Source organism: Mytilus galloprovincialis, chromosome 11 (assembly GCF_965363235.1).
Source record: "Mytilus galloprovincialis chromosome 11, xbMytGall1.hap1.1, whole genome shotgun sequence".
NCBI lineage: Eukaryota > Metazoa > Mollusca > Bivalvia > Mytilida > Mytilidae > Mytilus > Mytilus galloprovincialis.
Window position 1 is genome coordinate 44,445,928 of NC_134848.1, and position 26,135 is coordinate 44,472,062.

The window sequence follows — 26,135 nt, forward strand, 5'->3', positions numbered from 1 at the left end:
GTACAAGTTCGCAACCATATCCTGTCAGAATCGGGACATTAAATTCGATGCCCTATGTAGATAGAGTGCCACGGTCTGTCCGCGTTAAGAACCTTTGCAACAACTTTTTGATGTATCCATCGGTGGCCTGTTTCAAAGGAAATGTCAGTTCCAATCCAATTTACACTCATTTTCGTATGCACAATACCCGACCTAAATCCTATTACAGGACATACCTATTGTATATTCTCGTCCTGAATATGCATGATATATTTGTCACTGGACGTTAAGCAACCAACAATCCATTAATCATAATGTGATGAACACGTATTACCTGGCTAGAACATCCAAAATACATGTATACACCATGCCCGTGATGAATATTTCTGAAATGTGTCACTTATTTCAAATCTTTTTTAGGAAACACGAGGTTATATTTTTTTAAACACTTTATTATGAGAGCTAAACGTATAGCTGTTGTGATATATAAGGTTTTATTATACTTGCATCAATGTTTATCATTTTTTTTTAACTGTTTAAGATATTCTTATGCTATTAAGCGTTAAAATACAAAATCATCTGCTTTTGATACAACAACAAAAAACATGATCATAAATGCTACTGCTACATCCGTTTTAATACTTAACCTTGAACGCCATCTTTTATATGCATCCGTCTCGTGCAAAGTTTTGAAAGAACCAAAGCATGGAAAAGTATAGATGCAAGGTTAATTCTGATGGATACAACAAACCATTGTGATAGACTACCGTTTAACACAGATGCCCACTGGGACTGTATAATCAGACATTTTGCAGACAATGGAGGGCATCAAACCGGTACTTGTAGAATGGGTGAAAAGTCGGACCCAACCACGGTGGTTGACCCTTATTTGCGGTAAGCAGTACGTCCAAATAAGGATTTGTGTTTCTAATTTCTATAAATAACCACTTAGTTTAGTTTTTTAACTTCATACTTGACATATTTGTAATTGCAACCAACGTGTACTTTTTAGCTATATATGATTACCTTCGTTTTCAAATAATATGAAGCGTATTTACAGAGAAACAAATGTTTATCTAGTGGAAAGATAATTTTTAGTCGAAACTGATGTACAAAATATACAAACAAACAAAAACCGATTAAACATCGTAAATCAAACGTTAGCATGCATGTTTCCAGAAGAAAAAAAGACAAAATGACAACAAAAAGCAGTAAAATAGTAGAATTTGAAGAGAAACACGTCTTGAGTCGCCAGTTTTTAAGGTCAGAAAAATAATTATAATGCAACATTGTTTGTAACGTTCATTTTGATTGGATAACGTCACCAATTTTCATGACATCAATTCAGAATTGATGTTATATAAACGTACGCGCAAACGCATACGACGTATGAGATCTAAATGTATAATTTGACGTTATTTTCTGTCAGTGTCATTAGAATGGAGATAACAATATTGTATTCTAAGCCCCGATGGCATCAATTGGTGATTTGATGGTCGCAAAAACCCGATTACTGGCTCCGCTAACTTGTCGCCAATGAACTTAACTTGTCACCATCAAATCACCAATTGATGTCATCGGAGCTTAAAAAACAATACTGTTATCTCCTAAATAGCAACAAAATACGGAATGAAAGCAGGTAAACAGCTCCATAGTTTAATCCGTTTTGTTGACATTATAGCATGAAAAAGTCAAGGAAAACAGAGCATTTTACCATTTTAATGAGGTATGTTGATTTATTTATTTGACAGGGTAAAAGGAATACGAAATTTGAGAGTAGTTGATGCATCAGTCATGAGAAATCTTCCATCTGGTAATACGCATGCTCCAACTGTGATGATTGCTGAAAAGGCTGCAGATCTAATTAAACGAGCACGGAAATTAAAAATATATAAATAAACACATATACAAGTTGATTGTTTTAAATTTGTACACAATAATTCATTGGGCAAAGTTAACCAAATTAAACTATGTTGTCATCTGTTAAAAACATTCTTTGTTGAAGCACAAAGAAAAGGCAAGCACACATGCATTTTGGGTTGATATACTTGTGTATTTGGACAAAAGAAGCTGAAATATCAAATCTTCATCAAATTCTACATGTTGTACAACTAAACGTTCTTCCTACATCTTCCATAGGAGAGTCGGTTAAATATTTGCGTTGTATAAAATGACCAACGATTATTCTTTTTTTTTTCCATATCATATCACACAGTGGGGATATGGAGTGGAAAATGATAATACATTAAGAGAAACAGCATAACAGAAAATGAATTCAAAATTAGAAACAAAACTGGACATCAAACAACCAACAATTACCATCAATAAATGAATTAGGTATTGACAATTCATATTGGAACTCATCATATACCCAACGACACTTCCCAAGGAGGAAATCCATAAGTGTCCTTACAAGCTATGTTGAAAACGACTTCATACAGGAGCTTCTTGGTTAGAAAGAATGAAAAGAAGCTAGCATTATCCATAATAACAAATGGTTTTCTATTGCCTGTTTTTATCTTTTCCTGCAATTCTGAGTTAATTGAAATATAAAGTTAAAATAATATTTTACAAATTTGTTGCGTCTTAAGCCATTTATTGATTTAATTTCATCGGGAACGCTCAAACGCTAAAATGTGAAAGCCAGTGGTGTATAAAAACCTGAAGACACGAGGAGCTAAACAAATGGTGAAAACAGACTTAAGGAAGTGATGTTATTAAAATTAACGTTCCTTGACATTGTAAATGTTAAATAACGTATACTATTATTGAATGCGATTCGATTTTTTTTAATTTGAATAATAAATTTTCCTCTGGAAATATTCGGCGCTTCTTACTCTAGCATGATGTTTTTTTTTAGAAAAATGAAACTCATTAATGCTTACTTCAGTTTTAGGTATATTTATAAAGAGATACCTACTGCACTCGCTTGTGTCCATAAGATACAAATAAGTTAAAGACAAGACTTTTAAATTATACCAATGTACCATATTATATCTGCGATATTTATCCAAGTTAGTGGTGGTGGACGTGTCTTTTTAGCTCACCTGTCCTAAAAGGCCAAGTGAGCTTTTCTTATCACTTGGCGTCCGGCGTCCGGCGTCCGTCGTCGTCCGTCGTCCGTCGTCGTCTTTAACTTTTACAAAAATCTTCTCCTCTGAAACTACTTGGCCAAATTAAACCAAACTAGGCCACAATCATCATTGGGGTATCTAGTTTAAAAAATGTGTCCGGTGACCCGGCCAACCATCCAAGATGGCCACCATGGCTAAAAATAGAACATAGGGGTAAAATGCAGTTTTTGGCTTATAACTCAAAAACCAAAGCATTTAGAGCAAATCTGACTTGGGTAGAATTGTTAAACAGGTGGATTTCTATCTGCCCTGAAATTTTGGCAATTTTATCGGATAACCCGTTGTTGGGTTGCTGCCCCTGAATTAGTAATTTTAAGGAAATTTTGCTGTTTTTGGTTATTATCTTGAATATTATTATAGATAGAGATAAACAGTAAACAGCAATAATGTTCAGCAAAGTAAGATTTACAAATAAGTCTACATAACTGAAATGGTCAGTTGACCTCTTTAGGAGTTATTGCCTTTTATAGTCAATTTTTAACCATTTTTCGTAAATCTTAGTAATATTTTACAAAAATCTTTTCCTCTGAAACTACTGGGCCAAATTAATCCAAACTTGGCCACAATCATCTTTTGGGTTAGTTGTTTGAAAAAATGTGTCCGGTGACCCGGCCATCAAACCAAGATGGCCGCCATGGCTAAAAATAGAACATGGGGTAAAATGCAGTTTTTGGCTTATAACTCAAAACCCAAAGCATTTAGAGCAAATCTGACATGGGGTAAAATTGTTTATCAGTTCAAGATCTATCTGCCCTGAAATTTTCAGATGAATAGGACAAGCCGTTGTTGGGTTGCTGGCCCTTTTTGGTTATTATCTTGAATATTATTATTGATAGAGATAAACTGTAAACAACAATAATGTTCAGCAAAGTAAGATTTACAAATAAGTCAACATGACCGAAATGGTCAATTGACCCCCTTAGGAGTTATTGTTCTTTAAAGTCAATGTTTTACAATTTTCATAAAATTTGTAAATTTTTACTAACATTTTCCACTCAAACTAATGGGCCAAGTTCATTATAGATAGAGATAATTGTAAGCAGCAAGAATGTTCAGTAAAGTAAGATGTACAAACACATCACCATCACCAAAACACAATTTTGTCATGAATCTATCTGCTTCCTTTGTTTAATATTCACATAGACCTAGGTGAGCGACACAGGCTCTTTAGAGCCTCTAGTTTGTTATTGGTGTTGTTGTGTACACTTTTTAGGCGTTTATATAATTTATTTATTGTGTACATGTAGCGTTACTCGAAACGATCCAGCGCCCTCGTGGGAAAAATCGTTGACTATTATTCAGACGTTTTATATATATATTATATATATATATATATATATATATATATATATATATATATATATATTGTGTAGATTGTCTTCTGTTTTGTTTTATTCCGTGGTAGAAACTAAGCAATGTTGCTATAAACTTGAACACGAATTATACATATTTATAAAAATATACCGTAAGCCAAGTGGTAAACTTAAGGTGATGTTTCAAATGCCGGAACTGTATACTCCAAGAAAGTAGCGCACTTAAGTAGATGTGGATGATATACATGTTTGAATGAATATGTTTGATGCAGATGATGACAATAATTATATTTGGTTGCACTAGAAAAATAAAAAAATAAAAAACAAGACCTTACTATTTAGTTTTAGGTATTGTTTTTTTAATCTTATTTTTCCAGTCCCATTAAAAGACAAAAGCAAAGGAACGCATAGGAAAATGTTAACCTTTATATGAATATAATATCAGAACTTCTTGATATGATTGTGGTTTGATTTTCATTTGAGCATTATTAAGGCGGTACCTAACACTACAGGGAGATAACTCTGTAAAATCAGCTAAACGTTTTAATGACTTTGTGTTGTTAATGGAATATTAAGCTTCTCAATGATCAAAATTAGTTTTTGTCAAACTGTTATATAACCAGTGTAATTTTTCTGATAAAATGGTAGGTTCAATTTTTTTGAAATTGTTATATTTTTTCAAAGTGTCAAAGTAAATACTTTCTCAAAATTTTATGAAAATTAAACGAGCCAAATTGATTTTAGTGAACGTGTTGGGTACCATCTTAAATGCAATTCGATTTAAATTATGTTCAATTATAAAACATTTCATCTAAAAAAAACCAATGAAAGCCATATCATTTTTATTATTCTGTCGGAATAATTGTTTAAGAAAAATCATAATAATATGGTTATCATAGTTAAACTTGAGTTAACAGTTTACGATGTATTAAGAACAGGTATTCAGGTTACTAAAATGAACAAGAACTTGTACCTTTGTACTAGTGTGTTTGTGTTTGTTTATACGCAATTTACAAAGCAATTTTAGGGTACATTTACACAAATTTGAAATGAACGAAATAATATGTAACAAGTGAATTTGTGCAGATTATTCATATTTCAGTGTACATATTCGTAATTTAAATGATTGTATTTACAACCTCAGCATTCCATAGTAGTACTTGACGTCACGGATTACAGGAAAAAGTAATTATAGAAACTAATTCTTTAGATTATCTTCGTTATTTCTGCGCATATATTGATAAAACTTGCCAAATACGTATTTTATATTATAATGAATATATTTAAGTGTTAAGTAAAAATGTTGAATTTTTCCTTTAATATTTTTATAGTATGTATTGATGAATTGATATTGCTCCATCTACATAATGCACAAAGATATACAATGTTAAACTTTTAACACATTGAAAATTTATGTACGGTAATATACATAACAGCGAATTTCAAATAAAATATTAGAATGTTCCAATTATTGAATATTTAACATCCTAAATACAAACTTTTATGAGAAGGAAAATATGAAGTTAGTTTTTATTATTTGGGTTTACCTTATGTAGCAAAAAAATCAAATACTTTCGGGAACATTTCGGTTAAATTAGAATTGAGCATAAACGTCGCCCAAATTGATTTTTGTCAGCAGGAAAGGTTAATACATAATGCAGCTCCTGTGTGAATATCGTTTTTGTCGAGGTTTATACATACAAGATGTTAAATTCTCACATTTTTTGACAAATTCGCCATTTCACTTTATAATACGGTCTTTTCAGGGCAACTTTCGAAAACCGTCTCGTGAGTTTTCTAACACAAGATATGAAACTACATTATATCTAAAACTTTACTATAAGAGGGTAAAGCGTTTAAATTCACAGGTAGAAAAATTTGGGATGATATATAAAAAAAGAAGATGTGGTATGATTGCCAATGAGACAACTCTCCACAAGAGACCAAAATGACACATAAATTAACAACTATTAGTCACCGTACGACCTTCAACAATGAGCAAAGCCCATACCGCATTGTCAGCTATAAAAAGCCCCGAAATGACAAATGTAAAACAATTTAAACGAGAAAACTAACGGCCTAATTTATGTTTAAATAAATGAATAAATGAGCCTTTTTGTCGACCTCATATTCAAATAAGAAGACACTGTCAAGTCGGTTACTTCATTCTGTATAACATTCGTTTTGATCGATGGTTCGGAATTTCATAATTTTATGAACAAAAGAAGCAAGATATTAAGGTGTTATTCCTTGATGCGTACGCAGCCTGACTAGGTAATCCGTAAGATAAGGTATGTTCCTCGTGCGTTTCCTCATCTTCTTACTGAAGAGCTTCCAGTGAAGCGAAAAATAAATTGATTGCAAAATTGTTAACATCATCTTAACAAAATCAAACAGAATAAGCTCCAGGAAACGACTGACAATACAACCCCATTTAAGAAAACATTTCCTCTGATTGAAAATTGTCTCATTTGGACTATGCCTTATCTTTCAATTATGTACTCTTGGTTGAGAGTTAAAACCTGTAAGATTTGTGTTTTCCATTTTGTTTCAAAGATTATCTTTCTTTGAATTCTAAATTTAAAGTGCTGTTACAAATTAAAACATTTATATTATTAATCATGGTCCATTCTTGGTGAACAATTGTCCTAGGTCCCACAAACTATTCTTGGACTGATCATAATTTATTCATGATGCCTAGTCTGCACAATTCAGAGGTTCAATGTAAATAAACTCATCATAGATACCAGGATCAACATTTTATATTAACGCCAGACGCGCGTTTCGTCTAAAAAATACTCATCAGTGACGCTCGAATCAAAAAATGTTTAAAAGGCCAAACATAAAATATAAATTCTGTGATTATACAGTGAAAAAATTAAATATTTAACTAAACTGGAAGTCATTACTGCTTTACCCCTAATTTTGACATTTTTACCTAGTATTATGTCTGCTTGTTTTTTTTCCAGACATTGTTGTCAATACAATTGAATTGTATGCGACTGTCATACAAGTGAGAGATTCAGATATCTATAAAAATCATGCTTTATCCACCATGTTCTACATAAGGACATGCCTGTAGCAAGTCAGGAATATAACAGTTGTTTTCCATTCGTTTGATATGTTTGAGCTTTTGATTTTGCCATTTGATTATAGACTTTCCAATTTGAATTTTCCTTGGAGTTCGGTGTTTTTGTTGTTTTGTTTTTTTTTTAGTTTGATTAAATTAATCTTGATCCATATACATAGTGCTTAATTGTAATTATATTGCAAAATAATGATAAAAAAATGCTAGTATTACTAGACAGGGTAATGCTTACATCAATCCGCTACACCTATTTACTGTTACGGCGGGTGTTGTATTAACACTAAAGATACATGTATTACATTCATGAAAGTTTACAATGTGTGCCCGTCATCATCAGGGATTCACCTATGCTATTATCTTAATGTTGTTCATGTTAATACATTGCTATTTTTTCATAAAATTGAGAATGGAAATGGGGAATGTGTCAAAGAGACAACAACCCGACCATAGAAAAAACAACAGCAGAGGGTCACCAACAGGTCTTCAATGTAGCGAGAAATTCCCGCACCCGGAGGCGTCCTTCAGCTGGCCCCTAAACAAATATATACTAGTTCAGTGATAATGAACGCCATACTAATTTCCAAATTGTACACAAGAAACTAATATAAAAATAATACAAGACTAACAAAGGCCAAAGACTAGAGAAATAAGCAACGATAACGTCAATATCATATCGATACCTTCCATAGAAAAATATGTTATATAGCTCAAATCTTATTTCTGAAGTTAGTTTCTTTCATAATTTTATACATTAACTAAATTACACTCGCTCGACTAAATATGAATACCCCTAATTATAATGATACACCGTTCGTTTTAATCTGAGGTAACAATTAACACGTATTAAAAACAGCATTTCATGGTTTGCGTCAGATTTACTAATTTAACACGGCTTGTTAGTTGAACACACACGATTAAAATGTAAAAAAGAGAATAAAAGTATGTTTAATGATTCGCCTTATACATGTCTATGAAGTGATGAAATTAGAGTAATCTATGTATCTCGCAAAACATCTGTGCTTTATGGATCTATTGATCAGCGTGAATGGTTTCATTGTAAAATGGTTCTGGCTGATTGTTTCTTAATAATTTTTCCTCCCGCAGAGCATCTATAATTCAGACACCAAATGAAAAATGACACCGTTAAATTATACGATATATTTTATCATTCATTTTGAAAATAAAATGCAATCACGTTTCTATGTCTGACATATCTATTTCTAATAGAGACAACTAGAGAAATAAGCAACGATAACGTCTTTTAGGTTACATGAGTCTTCAAATATTCATAAAACGTCTTGTAATTAACTGTCAATTGACAAGGAGATCAATACGATGCAGACAGATTAACCATGTGTTCAACAGTGTTGAAACTGGCTATAGCTAGAGTGAAGGCTATAACCTTGAACGGGTGTGATAATTAAAATGAGCATGTCCTTTAAAGAAACAAATCATTTCATTTTTTGAGACCAAAACTAAATTATCTGGTTTTCGGAATTTACTATAATTTATATAAAGTTAAACTCAGAGAAAAGAATAATTCTAGTTTAAGATATCATTTTGAGCTATACTTTGTGAATTTGATATATCCATCATAACAACGTTCTCCGTCTGTTGGTTAACAATTGGGTTTATCAAAATATGAACTTTATAATTAATATTATTCATTGGACATACTTGGATTGTAAACAAAAAATATACTTTAAAGTGACTGGAATAAACAAACTAAACAATGTAAATATTAGCAAACTCATTCGTTAGCAATTATACGTTGTTTTCTATGTAAACAGAAGCTGTGACTTATATCAGCATGGTTTAGGGTGAAACAGGCCGTTCATAGTAGGAGCTTCAGAATATTACCCCCTTATCTCACAAGGTCACATTTCGAAATTGCCTTAGATTACCAGGTAAAATTCTTAAAAAAATCTGGTTTATAACATTTTTAAAGGGAACAGGTCACATGTCCATTAATGAGACCTCGGGTTGCAAGGTCGCCCGCCAAATTCCCAAAGGTCGCAGGTAGGATTTACCATGTTGGATCCATATAGAAAGAAAGGATATTTGATATTGAATAGTCGGTTACAATAAATAAATACAAGTTAGAGGCTAGTTTATATCCATATACCAAAAGTATGAATTAAATTATACATCAGCCCTGTACCGCTAGTCTGTAGTGAATTATAATTGGGGGAAAGCCGAACAATTAAATCGGTTGAAACTTAGTTTGAAATAATTCGAGTTTTTCATTAAAATACTATTGTTTACGAAAGTGTGGACCATCCTTACTTTTCATTTTTTAACCAGTGTTGGAAACAAAATACTATTTCCAATGTTCACGAGAAACAGTTACCATGGTTACCTTATCCTGTGACAATAATTTTCACAACAGACTCTTGATACACGTACAACTGATCAAAAGATAGTTATACTCTGACTTTGTTTTAAACAGGTTTATTGGGAGATTTTGAAAGTTTTATATTGACAACTTTAAAATATTGAAAAAAAGGAAATTTGATTGAAATTTAGATAATCAAAACAGTATAGTTTTGACTGCATCAGCATATGAATAATATATATGTTTTTAATGAGTTATCGGAATGTAAAACGGAAAACGTCATTACCTTCTATTTTGTTTATGCATTTTACAGTAGTAGTAACTCTAAATGGTGTTATAATATCAAAATGAAATCAAAATATCATCTCTTTATCAATTGTAATTATTATTTTAACTACGTTAGTTAATTGGTCGATAGTTAAAAAATAACCAGATTGAAAATAATTCATTTGTACCAAACAAATCCTAAGCAATTACAAGCATTTATAAGGCTCATAACAGAAACAAGTTTTTTTGTAATGAAATAGTCTACTTGAACAAAGATTTTCGAGTAAGGAAGAAACATAAATACTTTCATGGTCTTTCAATTGGAGCAAAATGTACCGTTTGATCTTTTCGATAGCTTTCCTATTTGTGTGGACATTATGTGAAATAGTCGTAATCGAAAAACAAAAAGATCAAATATTCATTGGTCATGTGCTGTTTGAGGTACCAATGCCGATGTGGTCAATATGTGCTCAGTACTGCTCGAGAGTAAAAATCTGCAAATCTATTAACTTTATAGCAGCGAATAAAACTTGCCAAATAAATGATGCTGAACCCGGGGAAAGTAAATGTGCAATCGTTGAGAGTATTGGAAATAGCTTTGTTGCTGCTTCAACATTTCCAAAGGTAATTGCAATATAATATGTATAAAAAAGATGGTAAAATTATTCACTTAACCTTGTAGACGATAATATGTATTTATATATAATGCGTTAGACAGTGAAATAAGCACCTTGTTTAATATTTTTGGTTGTTAGGAATATTCTGCCAAAGAATCCCCTAGAATAATTTCAAGTATACATTATGTATCAGATAAGGTGCTGTGTGTTTTACGCAGATCGTTTTAAAAAGTTAGTGTTTTCCGTCAGAATCAAGGCCAACATACTTTGAAACAGACGCTATTAAAACTGAGATGAGCTATGATTGATTGATGAATATATAATCAGTAGTATACTCGAAATACAGAAATAGACACAACAATTGAAATAATACAAAATTGAAATTTCTATGTAAAAACCTCATTTAAGGCAAACATGATGATAATTGTGTACGTCAGACGCGAGTACCGCCTACAAAAGATTCATCAGTGACCATCGAATCTTAAAAGTTGATTATCCAAATAAAGTTGAAGAGCATTGAAGACCAAAAATTACGGAAAGTTCAACCAAGATAGAGATAAGATCATTTATTCCTGGGGTAGAACATCCTTATTAATTCAACGATTTAAATTTTTGTAAACAGTTTATTTATCAATATTACCATATCAATGATAATGCATGTCAAGACAGCAGTGTTGATTACTGAGCTATTGATACATTCAGGGAGGAAACTCCACCAGCAGTGGCATCGACCCATTGGTTGTAAGAAAAACTAATCAAGGATACCAGGCTTATAATTTTACACTCAAATGTCAGCCTCAAAATTACAAATAAGCACACGTTGTTTTTATTGTTTTGTTGTTTTGATTGACTGAAGTGTTTCTGGCAATGATTTGTTATGCCCTTCGTGTAACACTTTTAGAGTATATCAAGTCAGAGATCATTCAATTAATTCCAACCTCCTGATTTCCCGAGATAACTATCCGCTTTGTAACAAATAACTTGTACTTGCAAAACTAAACGGATATATTGTAAATATCAATGTTATATTATAAACTATGTATTAATACTACAGCTAAGGTTGAAACCATCCTAAGTTATGTTGACCTTGTACGATTTTGACTGTTCTGTTTTACACTTTTTAACTAAACATTTCATCTTTTTGGCCGAGACAATATGGTCTTTAGCGTCCATTACAAAATTAATTAAGGAACGCCTGAAGAAGGTTATGTCAGGGAAACGTGCCATGAGCACTTAAACCGGTATCCTTTATGTTCAAACAGTCAGATCACGTCATTGGATATTGAATAGATCTCAAATTTACCACTATAGAGTATTTTCTTTCATCAACGTTATTCACATACTAGTTGGATGGTATTATATTTGATATATACCAAAAACTGACTAGTTCATTTTTTTCAGGGTTAAGTTCGTATTTTACAGTTATTGTAAATGAAAATAAGTTAATATGAGGCTATTATTGTTTACATTTTTAATAATTTTAGAAGCAATGTACGCATTATTGTTGTGACATAAGTAGAATCATGTGATAATTCAGATTTGACAAATTTTGAAAATAGTGCGAAACTTTCAAATATTCTGGATAAAATTGTTGACATAAAGAAATGTCTCGTATGTTGGTAGACAATTCGAAAAAAGATTGGAACAATTAAAAGTCAGTGGGCCATAACCAATGTGACAGCACTTCGAAAACAGTCATCAAACTGATTTGTACTGATAGTAATGTCACTTTAAGATATCATTGATTTAGTAGTTCCTAAACAAACTGTCCTAAGTCAGAATCCTGTTGTTTAGTGGTTGTCGTTTGTTGGTGTGGTTCATAGGTGTTTCTCGTTTTTTATATAGATTAGACTGTTGGATTTCCAGTTTGAATTGTTTTACACTAGTAATTTTCGGGCCCTTTATAGCTTGCTGTTCAGTGTGAGTTAAGGCATTGTGATGAAGGCCGTACTTATAATATACATATAATTGTTACCTTTGTGACTTGGATGGATAGTTGTCTCATTGAGACTCATACCACATCTTTTTATTTTTTTAAGAAAAAAACTTAACATTGAAAATCGCTTATTGATTCAAAGTCACTGGACTATAATCGAGGAGGTACGGCTTCGAAATACTCGTCAAACTGATATGTTCTGATAGTAATGTAACTTTATACATATCATTGATCGATCACAAGTAGTTCCTTTTAAACCGACTAAAGCAGAAAAGTAAACATTGAAAATTGCTTATTAATCCCAAATCATTATACCATGACATTCGGGGCAGGGCCTCGAAATAGTCGTCAAAATTATAAGTACTGATAGTAATGCAACTGTATAAAAAATAATATTGGTCTATCACACGTAGTTCCCATCAAACTAACATCAGGAGAAACCTTAACATTGAAATTTACTTACTAATTGATTGAAAGTGGCTGGACGTTGACCCAGGGGAAAGGAACTGCGAATTTATAGAAAACATCATTGATTTATTACAAGTAGTTCCTATCAAACTGACCTATGCAGAAAACTCATCATTTTAAATTGATTATTAATTGAAAGATACTGGACCTCCACCTAGAGGGCAGAGCCTTGAAATTGCCGTCAAACTAATATGTACTGATAGTAATGCATCTTTATACAAAATAGCATTAATCTATCACAAACAGTTCCTATCAAACAGACTTAAGCAGACAACCTGACAATTGTGAACGCATCCTCCGACGCCGCCGTCGCCGCCGGGAAAGCAATACCTATGTATCGCTTTCCACGTCGCGGGTGAGACAAAAATGATTGTAGACCGTTACTCTTGCAAAATATTTCTGTTAGCTAATAGATAGTCATAATAAACACCTCGTGGGTGATTATGTTTAAGTGAGGTGTGTGCTGTATATTACATTTCATGACGTGTGAGGCAAACGAGTTAAATGTAGCTTAATTTTGCAATTTACTGCAATTATTGTAACTAGTTGTTTGTAATTTTATGAAACAAATATAGTAATCCTATATTTCAGTTACACTGAATTGTTTTAGAAATTATTTATACAACACCGAGAAAGTAAGTTATACCTTTGATTACATTTTGGCATCTTTTGAAACTTTTTAGCATTTTGTCTTCGTTAAAATGTTCTAACGTGTTTGATTGTTTAAATCAACATCATGAACAAAGTCCAAAATCCTAACTCTAACGATGATTCTTTATGTTCAATCGAAACAATCTGAAAATACATTGGTAATGGAAATAAATGTTCACCAGCTCTGAAAATATTGTATCTTCAGGAGAATTATCATAAAGGATTGACATTTGCATCTTTATGTAACTGATGGCTACTCAACTTTTAGGAACTAGCTGGTCAATGCAGAGGAAATGATTGTAAGCTCAATGAAGCATGCATGCCAAGAGGAACGGATTACTATTGTGTTCCATTACCTATGATGTTATCTAAAAATAGCACACGTAAGTTTGATATATCAAGGCATATGCATTTACACAAAGAATTCGTATAGATCAACTTATTTTCGAGAGCGGTTAAAAATATATCGCGATGATAAATCGTCACGAATATCTATCACTTGGGTTTTTATTGTATGAATACATTGAACAAACGATCCATAAAGTACGACAATATAGATATATTAAAGATCATTTAGTAACTCTCATTTTACGCAGGTCATTTTTTACACGGAAAAGCAAATATGATGTCTTTTGTGCTTTTTCCATGCATTCAACAACTAAGTATTACATTTTGAAATAAAAAAATATAAACAAACTCTCTGTTTGTAACTTAAATAATATTAAATAAAAGATTAAATAATATAAAATGTACATAGTTGCTCTGTTGTGAAAGATCAAAAAGCGACCAATAATTTAACGTTATCGTCATTTGCCTTTTGTAACGACAAAGTGGTCTTCTTTTCTGAATAACTTTAACCAAGTAACATGATACACTGATCATTTACAGACAACTTTTAACGGTAAAGTTCTGGCGTTAAAAATAACCGTCATATGATAACAGAGAACGAGAATACAAAAATAAGTTTTTTTTTAATTATTTCGTTTTATCAATGCTTACATAAAATTAGCTTTTAAAAATCATTATCGTTTAACAGCTACATGTATCAGATAATAAGTCAAACACTATTGATTACATTTGACATATCGATAAACATATTAATCTATTGTATTTATTTATCAGCAAAAACTTGAAATGTTTGTTTTAATAGAAGAAAAGAAAGGTGAATGAAAGGTCATCTTGAAATCGCTGTGTACACAATTATTATGTTTTATTTTAAACTATTGTGTAGTGTTTGTTGGGTTGATGGTTGTCTATAAATGGTTATCCTTTTTCCCAATGTTTTCTTTTTTTCTTCTTTTCCTTAATTTTTTTGGTTGTTGTCTCTTTGAAATGTGTCCCACTTATTAATTGGTTTTTACCAATCAATGAGAGTATACAGAACTTTTGTTGCTAATTATTATAAAAGTGAAATAACTATTTGTTTAAGGAATAATTGAGAAAGTAATTTAGACCACTGTTTCAAAAATATATAAAACTGAAAAATTATTATAAAGAAAAAAAATGCCAAATTATCATTAGTTACGTCACCATAACAACTGAACAGACATGGTCCTGTTTAAAACAAGAAATATATTTTATCTCAAGGATAAACATATATAAACATGACAAAAATAGAAAACCTTAATGATCTTCTTGCTAATAAAGTCATGTCAACTATTTGCATTACAAAGAGTCGTCGTTCATTCGTTCGTCGTTTACTATACGTAAATATATTGTCTGATATATGAGTCATCAACTAAAAAAATAATTTTCAGAACTTCGCCCACGTGACTGCAGTGATCTTCCACAAGGAAGTTGTTCTGGGGTATATTCAATATATCCATCAAATGAAAAGTTTGATGTTTACTGTGACATGGACACAGCAGGATTTGGATGGACAGTAAGTGTAGTGAAGATGTAGATTTTATGTAACTATTGTTATTTTGTAATTAAATGTTTTTTTTACTGAATACAGATTTATATTATTGTTATATTATAGTTCGTTTCTTAGTGTATTACATTATAACGTTGTGTCGTTTGTTTTCTCTTATTTTTGAGTGTAAATTCACATTGCGATAAGACGTGTCACGGTACTTGTCTATCCCAAATTCATGTATTTGGTTTTGATATTATATATATATGTTATATTTGTTATTCTCGTGGGATTTTGTCTATATGTGTTACATTTTAGTGTTATGTCGTTGTTCTCCTCTTATATTTAATGCGTTTCCCTCGGTTTTAGATTGTTATCCCGATTTTGTTTTTTGTCCATGGATTTATGAGTTTTGAACAGCGGTATACTACTGTTGCCTTTATTTAAATATGTAGTATATTCTTTTAAAAAACTGACGTTCACTTTGCCAAACAAGTGAAATGAATATTAGTATTTCACAACACATATATCGAAACAAAAGCCTGACCTTTATTTTAAATTTAAATTACCATGTTGTAACTTCAGTTTGTGTAAGTGTTATTTTAGGTGGGTGGCGTAATTTTTTATTTACGAATAGGAAGAAGCATTCGCTGTCTATGTTGTGCTACTTATTGTTTTGCAATTTCTGTTTGATTCCCGGAATCTGTTTTTTTTTTTTTTTTTTTTAGAGATTATTGATGTGTACACTGGGGCGATTAACTCACAAACTGAATAAAGTCAATACAAGGCGTAATCTAGATAGTTGAAATCAAATTGCATTTGTTGTTGACCGTAGATAGCTGAAGGGTTTTGCTTTGCACTGTTTCTACTTATCTATTTTAGTCTTGAAAATTAGTAAAAAAAATCTTTATTTAATTGCCATAACTGTTATAAAGAGTCATCCAATATTTTTGAACATCTAAGAATTTTTGAAGGCCTTTTATTGCTGATCATTTCTACTGTTGCAGTTTCTACCTTTCTATCAAAATTTACAAGAAGATAAACAAATTCTATTCAATAGTCAATAAATCTTCATTTAAGGGCAATAACTCCTAGAATTTGTATTTTCAAGACACTAACAGTAGTCTGCCCTTAGGTTATAAATGAAGCCATGGCGACAACGACAAACGTAAAGTGATGGCAGTACTTAACATGATACTTTGGGTCAGGTTAGCTAAAAATTACGTTAAAAGAATAACGCGAAAGTCGAGAAAGTGTTTTATTAAATTTCATTATCATAAATGTTGTATTATTTTTCCGAAAGGTTTTCCAAAGCAGAATGAATGGAACTGTTGATTTTTACAAAGGATGGAAAGATTATGAGATTGGATTTGGAGATTTGAAATCGGAGTTTTGGTTGGGTAATTTTCTCTTTATAATCTATTGAAAAACACATTTTTCATTCATCACAGCTAGTAAAACCATCTTATAATCCTGGTATTTTTGATAACTATTTGATTAGTTTTTCGTATACTATTAGAGTACACATGTTTCCCTACTATTACGGAGAAAGATTTGAAAATGATTTCTTTTTATACGAACGATAACAATATCAGCGGAGACGACTAATGTTTGATTTAAAGGTTATTAATTACACATGATTTATCTTAAACTTTCGGTAAAATATTGTAGCTTTTTTTTCTTTTTATTAAATAGGTACTTTGGTATCAATATTTTTTCAAACATTTACTAATGCCATAGATTAAATATAAATAACCAATTAAGGTAGCACAATACAAAGATTTTATAACTCCAACTCCCAAGTTTTAAAATGTTGTAACTTTCTTAATAATGCTTGAAAATTTATAAAAGTGGTAGTTTTGGATAGCTAACAGATTACTCTTTCACATTAATCATGTTAATGCAATGTTAGTATTATGCAACAATTATGTAGCCAATTATAATGTTAACTGTGTCTAAAATATTTTTCACCAAATTTCCACTTTCAAATGAAATTAGCTTCTGCATAGGTATCCCTAACGGGTTGATTTTATTATATGTTGTTCCTATAGCCATTATCTACAAAAGGGTGTCTCAGATTTCAGATAGAATGTATAGAACAAATTTTACACCTCATTAAACATTATCTTCTTTTGTGTGGTTAGGATGTTTACACTAATTAGAGATTTATGAGAGAATGGAATACCATAGAGACAATCTGAGACATGTTTTTGAAGCCCATGATGTGTTCATTAAGAGTTTGTTAAAATTTCCTGTATAGTTAAACAGATGAGAGAGCTAAATTCATTCAAGTGAACTTACCCAGATTTTGCCACTAATTACATAATAATTGATTACATAATGATTGAATAATAAAAATATTGCATTCATTTAAAAGATTAATCTTTTATCTATCTATATATACCTCTTTTATTATTTTCTATGCATTCATAAGAAAGTTACAGCATTTCAAAGGTTAGTGATTGGAAGTAAAAAAATCTTTGTATTGTGTTACCTTAACGACACATCCGAAATCATAATTTTCTACGATTTACAAAGCAAAACACAAAAAAATACCTCTTTGATTTTCATACATGAAAATAGGTTTCACCAATAAAATTACTTTCGTATATTGTGCTGTCCTGTCCTGTAATGTGATGTTTTCTTTCGATTTGTTTTTTTCTTTAATTTTAACAAAAAAAAACAAACAAAGAAACATTTCAAGAAGACGATTGAAAATAAATATTCAGCCGATTGATAGATTGCAAATTTAACTTTTATTTTTCTTTTGCACAGGAAATAAATTCATAAATATTCTAACGTCGTCTGGAACCTACAATTTTTACATCCATCTTGAGGATTTTGAAGGCAATTCGAGATACGCAGAGTACAGCGAGTTCAGTGTAGGTGATGCCACAACAAAGTATACTCTGCATGTTACTGGATACAACGGAACTGCAGGTATATCTTTAGAATTTCACAGGATGAATGAATAAAGGGCATTATGTGATATATTTCAATAAGATAGCAATTTAACAACGCAAACTTCTGAAAAGCCTCATATCAGTTTTATTTAGTGCGGATTTGTACAAGTATAAAATGTATTCTCCATAATCATTGAAACAAAATTGAAATGAAAGGCTATTTAAGGTTAAATCTAAACAAGATGGTCAGAAAGTTTATATTCTCAAGTATGTTACCACGTTTTGCAATGCATTCACTGATTTTAAATAATAGATAGAATACAAGAAAAATATCGTGATGTCTGCTATGTTGGGCATAAAATTCTCTTTAATAATTTCATAAATGTTTTGAATGATTCTTTTGCTACTATATGTGTTACTGATCTGTTTCACGAGAATCCAGACTCAATAAATATGTCACCAAATAGTAATAAGAGAATTTAAACGTATATACTTGTTTATATTTAAATTGTCTTTCCACATAACCTTGGGGCAGCGGTTTATTCTGTGTGAGCACGTTTGAGTTGCATTACATCGGCTTCTAACCGTGTACGATGTTAACAATCTTGTTAATGTGACGGTCTGGTTCAAGAACGGATATACTTGTATCTCATGAACATGTCCTGCATATGTATCTAATATTGTCAGCTATATATAATGAACAGACAATTAACAATCATTTAATTGTCTATGTTAATATATTTTAGAACTGTTCTGCCACAGAAACGTTTAATAAGCAAATCATATTGAAGGTTGATCGGATATGTTCCACCATCTCGAACTAAAACATAGTGGAACACAATCGGACTAAAACTTCTTTTTTAAGTCTGTCTCATAAAAAATTAAGAGCATAAGTAGGCAAACAAAGGAGCACAGTTAATTCCTTTAGAAACGCCGATCGGTTGTTAAAACACACGTCCTCCAAATGAATAAAGGCAACAGTAGTATACCGTAAACTCATAAATCCAGGGACAAAAAACAAAATCGGGGTGGTAACAAACTAAAACCGAGGGAAACGCATTAAATATAAGAGGAGAACAACGAAACAACACTAAAATGTAACACACACAGAAACGGACCAAGCATCAGACAAAATCCCACGATTGAATGAACACATATTTTGTCAATACAAATAAATCAGCTTTAAGAGATGCCAATTTAATGGACTTTCTGCTGGAATCAAACTGTTTGTTCTCTCATAAATTATGGTTCATCCGTTCCTTAAACAAGATATTTATCTCTTCGTTGGCCATTCTGTTTTATAAAACAAAGCTCGACCAATTCCTTTAATTTGTCTTTAAAGTCTATTGTACGGAATGTTAGTCTAAATAGTAGAGAAGTCAAATACTGGTTCGGTGATATTATTTCACAATGTTCATGCATTAAGAATATTGACATAAGCTTGTTATGACAAGGGTGGTTTTTTTTAAGTAAATGTATCATAAAAACAACTTTATAAATTTGTTGCGTCCAAAGGGTTTTGTACATTTATCGGGAACGCCCATACCCACAAAAAGGCAAGGATGTACAACTTTGTAAATACGAGAGGAGCTTTATGATTAAAAGTAGCCTTAAAAATAACCAACTCCATCTTCGGTTAAGTTAGACTGAGACTGTTGGCACTAGTTTTGATTTCTCTGATTTATCAACATTGGTGTCGGCATAATGGCTCTTAAACTTATGATTAATTGATTGTTGGTTGCTCAATGTCCAGTGGTAAATAGTTCATGAATTTTCAGGATACAAACAAATTTACAAACAATTGGTAGGTCCTGTAATGGAGCTCCAAGTTGATGAAGAGCCGGACATTTGGACAACCACTAGAGGGTAAATTAGATAGGGTCAGACATTTGGTCCACCCATCAAGTTGTGAGTTCTTCAGGTACAGAGAGCATGGCATTTTCTCTGCATGAGGAATAAAATTAAATATCCTAATTCTGGTCAGACGAGACTACAAAATTATTATCCAGCACAATCAACCATTCCTCTTGATTATTTGTATAAACAAACAAGTGGCTTAACGAGAAAATGGACATGTGTGGCCCTTTATAGCTTGCTGTTCGGTGTGAGCCAAGGCTCCGTGTTGAAGACCATACTTTGACCTATAAGGGTTCACTTTTACAAATTGTGACTTGGATGGAGAGTTGTCTCATTGGCACTCATACCACATCTTCTTATTTCTATATACTGACTGACAGAAAAAATCCTCATGGTTATTGGCATGAAGTTTTGTAGTAGGCATTTCAAAAATGATATTTTTATTGATTATGCTATGCAAGTTCTATACAATCGTAAGCATCGGTATCAAGCTCCGAAATAAATATTGCTAAGCCCAGGAAGAATAAATGCAAAAATACGTAATGATTTATGTGATCTAAAGAAACCATCAGTAAGGGTAAAGATGGAATGTTTAAATTATTGAAAACGTAAACAAATAATTATATGACCAGAAGTGACCTAAAAAGAAAAGCAAAATTCGTCTTTGTCAGGTTTACCGGAGGGAGTTTCTTAATTATTTATGAATTGTCAACGTAACATTTGAGAATATGATACCTTCAGGGACTCACAGTCCACAAACAGCGTAATCTTATGAATTAATTTATTTCTTTTATATGCATGTATTTTATGCTTTTCAAAATAAGACCGACAGTTATCTAGCAATTTAATCTTCTGTTTAAGGATAGAGCAAGTCGGAAATTTCCTACGTAATTGATCTAAAGTACATTGCAACGAACAAAATGTTCATAATTAAAATCAAATTAAAAATTAAATAACTGCACACATTTGAGGTTCCCTAAATATAAATTATTATTAACAATAATGAGATTTAACTTCATGCAACTAAACTAAACAAAGAGTTGCAAATCCGTCAATGATTGATTGCTTTTAGGATGTTTAACGTCCAGTGGCAAATATTTCATGCATTTTCAGGACGAGAACAAATTAACAATAGGCAGGTCCTATAATACAGGCCGTCCGGGATGAAGGTCGGTGACATTTGGACTGCAATAGGACAATGAGGGTATAATGGATAGGGACAGACATATAGCCTAGGAACAGGCCACCTCCAGATCCCCCAAAGAGTTGTATCAAAGGTTTTAACGTGCAAAGAGCGTAGCACTCATATTACATGAGACATCGGATTAAAAGTCCTTATTCTGACCGGACGTGGTTGCGAACTTGGTACATCCCGCACAGCGAAACGGACGCTACATTTCGGCGAGATTTTTTTTCTATTCTCCAGTCACCCTTGTCGATAATCTCAAAAGGGTGTGTTATTACATTTCTAAATGCTTGTTTGTTTTTGTTTTATTTTTATTTTTATTTTTTTTTGGGGGGGGGGGTTATTTGGATAATTTGATATTGACGGCATCTCCTAGTTGGTTGCGTTTTGGTTTTGTTTTTTTTTCTGTTTTGCTTTGGGGGGGTATATATTTGGATATTTTTTATGTTGACGGCATCTGCTAGTTGGTTGCGTTTCATATATAACTTTGTTTAGGCTTGGCATTATATAGAGCTTGACATATTGTATAGATAGTGTGGCTACTTGGAGATACGTTTGATTATTTGTGATGTCTAGTTACTGTTACATTGACGTATACCCCTTCTATATCTTATCTGATTCATACATGAATATTCGGACTTCTTTCAAACTGAGTTTTACTGTGCGTAATGATATGTGTTTGGTTTTTTTTTTCTACATTGGTTAGATGCATAGGGGATGGGTTGAGATCTCACTAAACATGTTTAACCACGCCGCATTTTTGCGCCTGTCCCAAGTCAGAAACCTATGGCCTTTGTTAGTCTTGTATGCTTTTTAATTTTAGTTCATTTATATGTTTTGGATTTTAGTATGACGTACATTTTCACTGAACTAGTACACTAGTATCTTATACTGATAATGTTATTGAATGAAGCAAACTGCAAAAATTATGGGATTACAGGGAACCAGATTCGGTCATATATTTTCACCTAAAATTATGAAGAAACCAATTTTTAAATCCTTATTTTACATTTACCAAGACTGGGACCTTTTGAGGAAACAGTTTCGACAAAAACTAAGCAAAATGTTTATAGACACCTAATAAAGTTTACAACTTTCCAGGACTTTTCACGAAAATATAGCTTTCCATGACTTTTCAAGGCCTTTTTCCCCCAAAATAAAAATCAATGACTTTTCCAGGATTCAAGGACCCGTACGAACCAGTAACACATTTTTGTTTAGGGGCCAACTGAAGCCCGCCTCCGGGTGCGGGATTTTCTCACTGTATTGAAGACCCATTGGTGGCCTTCGACTGTTTTTTACTCTTGGGTCGGGTTGTTATCTATTTGACACATTCCCCATTTCCATTCTCAATTTAATTAAGCTCTTTTAGTAAAAGTTGTAATAAAATGTTAAATGATACGTTTCAACTAGATAAGCTCTTACTCTCTCAGAAACATGTATTTAGTCTCTTTAGAAGGTTGATTTTAAAACCATACGATAAAGAAGAGCTTACATTATAATTTTGTTCCTGACTTTTGACAAAAAAGACCTATCGGTATATGCAAAGAATAGTATTACTTTATGGCATACTTTTCGGGATATGTCCCTTTAATTTATGCATGTTTCAGGTAAAAAAAAAAACGACTGGCTTGAAAATACGTATACAGTCTGATTGAAATTTGCTGTTTTTAAATTTTGGAAATTATTTTAAATCAAGGAATAAATCTCTCTCATGCATAGATGTTCTGATTCCTTGTCCGGATTTGACTATACTTTAGTTCCTTTTTGGTTTGATCAGGTCTTTAACGTTTGTTTTATGTTTGAATTTTACAAATATTGTAGAGACATTAATTGTCGAAACGAGCATCTGGTATAGTAAAATTGGTACCGTTTATGTTATCACTTTTTGAATATTTTTTTTTTGAACAAATTTCAAACGAAATACGGAATTATCACCCAGTTTTTACAAAGTGTGTCTTAAATTAGTTTATACGCCAGTCAATTATCGACGCTTTATTTACTTGCTCATGAGATTGCCTGATGTCTACTCGCCACGATGCAAAACATAATGGCATGATGATGTATATTAAAGACACGAATAAAGATAGATATTTAGCCAATTCTAAGTAACATACATTCGTGTAAATTACTAACTGTTCGACGTATCATTTTAGACACACAACACTTAACATCAAATAAGTGTTTCTTGTATAGGTTTATACGTCTTTAAGTAAATTTATATTCACTTTTTATTTACTTACACAGGAGATAGCCTGATGTACACAACCTATAATCTCAACGGCATGATGTTCTCTACTAAAGACCAGGACAATGACAGAAGTTCTCGCGACTGCGCACTTACATTTAAAGGGGCATGGTGGTACAATGATTGTCATTATTCTAATTTAAATGGGAAATATCTTGGTGGACAGCACTCGTCTAATTCCGATGGTATCAATTGGGGTACATGGAAAGGATTTCGATATTCACTAAAATCTACTAAAATGATGATTAAGCGACAATAGAAACCCTTTTCAGAAAGACTCAGTTTTTTTTGCAAAAGCACACATTAAGTTACATTTTAAGAACATTCTTTAGTTGCGTAACATAAAAAACAATTTGAAGATAAGCTCAGATTGTAAATTATGTGCATACTGAAGATAGAATTCGGGATATACAGAGTACAGCGAGTTTAGCGTTTCAGATGATACAACAACTTGCCGTTATGGAAAAGGAAAAAATACAATCAATCCTTACTTAAGGGTTCTTTATTTGCTACATCAATCGTTGGAGACGTCCTTACATTAGTAGCATTTAATTAGCACACGTCTTGTTATATGTTTCTAAATATACATTTGTTTATAAGTATATCACAGACGACACAAAGATAAAAATTAACCATCAATCGTAATTTTATAGTCAGAACTTTTGTGGACTTTTTAATAAAGGTCGTTAATAAATCTGCACATCTAACACAGAATGCGAATTTGATTTTTGTTCGCGAGCAAGCAGCGTACACATGTTCGTTTACCAGAAGACAAAACATCTACTGCAATGTCTGTGACATAGCATCTGATGTTTACATACATTTTTTAATTAAGTACCTGACAAATTTAAATAGGGGATATTTTCTTTTATTGAAAGGTTTATCTACATCTACGAATTATAAAATCACTTTAAGACAGTAGTCATCAAATTGTCCTGAGAATGTTCAATAAGGAATAATTAACGAACATATTTGATCGTGCTTTGGAAAAAAGCATGTTTATTATACTTTTTGGAACTATTCAATAAACGTCTGAATTTCTGTTGTTATCGCCAACAGTGACTTAAAACAGATTCTATTTTCATATTTAAAACAAAAGAATCATCACATACAAGATAATTAAATGTTTACAATTCTATCAATATCTCTATGATACGGACTTTGAAATCAATTTACTGAGGAATCTATTGGATTATTTAGATAAAAAAAATATATGAGATAGTCCTTCGGGAAAATTAGTTATTAATGTATGCCACTTTTGTCACACAGCTTATTACAATTAAGCATCCATAGTTTTTACATGATATGTTAAGTGCGTTCCAGATGTAACTATACAGACTATCTTAATTATTTTTATTCACAAATTGTTATTTTAATTTTAAAACACTAGGTTGATAACACTGCTACAGTATTGAAAGTCCCCTGTGATCAATGCTTTAGTACAGATATGATATGTTCCCCATTTTATTTCACAATTCCACGTTGTTAAATTAATACATTACTGTGAAATTCCCCGTTAGGATATTTTTCACTTTTCATTATTAAAATCAACGTTAATAAAAAATATTAAATGCGAAACTTACTCCAGGTATACCCTAGATGGATTATCTGACTTCTTAAATTTGATAGTTGTGATTAATTTTGTACATACAGCTGATATATGTGTGTTATTGTCTTGTACATGCTGCATTTTTTTCATAGATTTTTACATTTTCAATAGTTAATTCTGTGAACTGAAGTTTCTAATGTAATTAGAATCTAAAAATGTGCTATTTATAACATTTCATTTTGATCTAATATAAACTCTATTAATAACTGTTTTTCCGGTATAAATGAATGCAGAAAATGTATACTGAATGTGTTGAATTGCAGGAACAAAACCATGTCTATTCTAGTGTGTTCAATGACATGTTATCATAAACTTTGTATAATTAATAACCACAATCTTTGTATTATTCATACTTTAAAAATGTTTTAATTGGATATAACATGTTTGTTTTAAATCACTATTTCTACAATAATAAGCTGTAGACTACTTTTTTTATTAAACAATTGTATAATAATAACCATGTTTACCTTTGCAATATATCCTTGCACCCCAGTAGTGCAATTTGGAATATAACCGGGTGATCAAGATATTTGATAGGGACACCAACATAGGCTTGCCTTGCATCTGGTCAACAACAGATCACATACATAACACAAATTAAAGGCTATTGAACATGTAGAGGGCGTGGCACTCTCCGTACACGAGGCAACACATTTATCGATCCCATACGGACTGGACGTTGACCGGTT

The 26,135-nt window shown here is 31.8% G+C and overlaps 1 protein-coding gene and 1 long non-coding RNA gene across 2 annotated transcripts; both read left to right on the forward strand.

Moving 5' to 3' along the window:
• Positions 1-653: 653 nt before the first annotated feature.
• LOC143051173 (uncharacterized) lies at positions 654-1,894 on the forward strand. The gene is made up of 2 exons (XR_012970629.1): positions 654-873; positions 1,731-1,894. It is a non-coding gene; the product is annotated as an uncharacterized LOC143051173 (long non-coding RNA).
• An 8,476-nt stretch (positions 1,895-10,370) lies between these two features.
• Positions 10,371-25,899, forward strand: LOC143052235 (microfibril-associated glycoprotein 4-like). Its single transcript, XM_076225225.1, has 6 exons — positions 10,371-10,740; positions 14,057-14,171; positions 15,546-15,670; positions 16,947-17,043; positions 18,419-18,583; positions 23,837-25,899. Exons 1-6 carry the CDS (start codon positions 10,447-10,449, stop codon positions 24,094-24,096), a joined length of 1,056 nt encoding a protein of 351 aa, XP_076081340.1. The 5' UTR covers positions 10,371-10,446; the 3' UTR covers positions 24,097-25,899.
• Positions 25,900-26,135: the final 236 nt, after the last annotated feature.

Excerpts from the sequence above, each read along its gene's own strand:
- LOC143052235 (XM_076225225.1), top strand. The coding sequence starts at position 10,447 with ATGTACCGTTTGATCTTTTCGATAGCTTTCCTATTTGTGTGGACATTA. Across the intron at positions 10,741-14,056 it reads CTGCTTCAACATTTCCAAAG|GAACTAGCTGGTCAATGCAG; the intron begins GTAATTGCAATA and ends CTCAACTTTTAG. Across the intron at positions 17,044-18,418 it reads GAAATCGGAGTTTTGGTTGG|GAAATAAATTCATAAATATT; the intron begins GTAATTTTCTCT and ends TCTTTTGCACAG.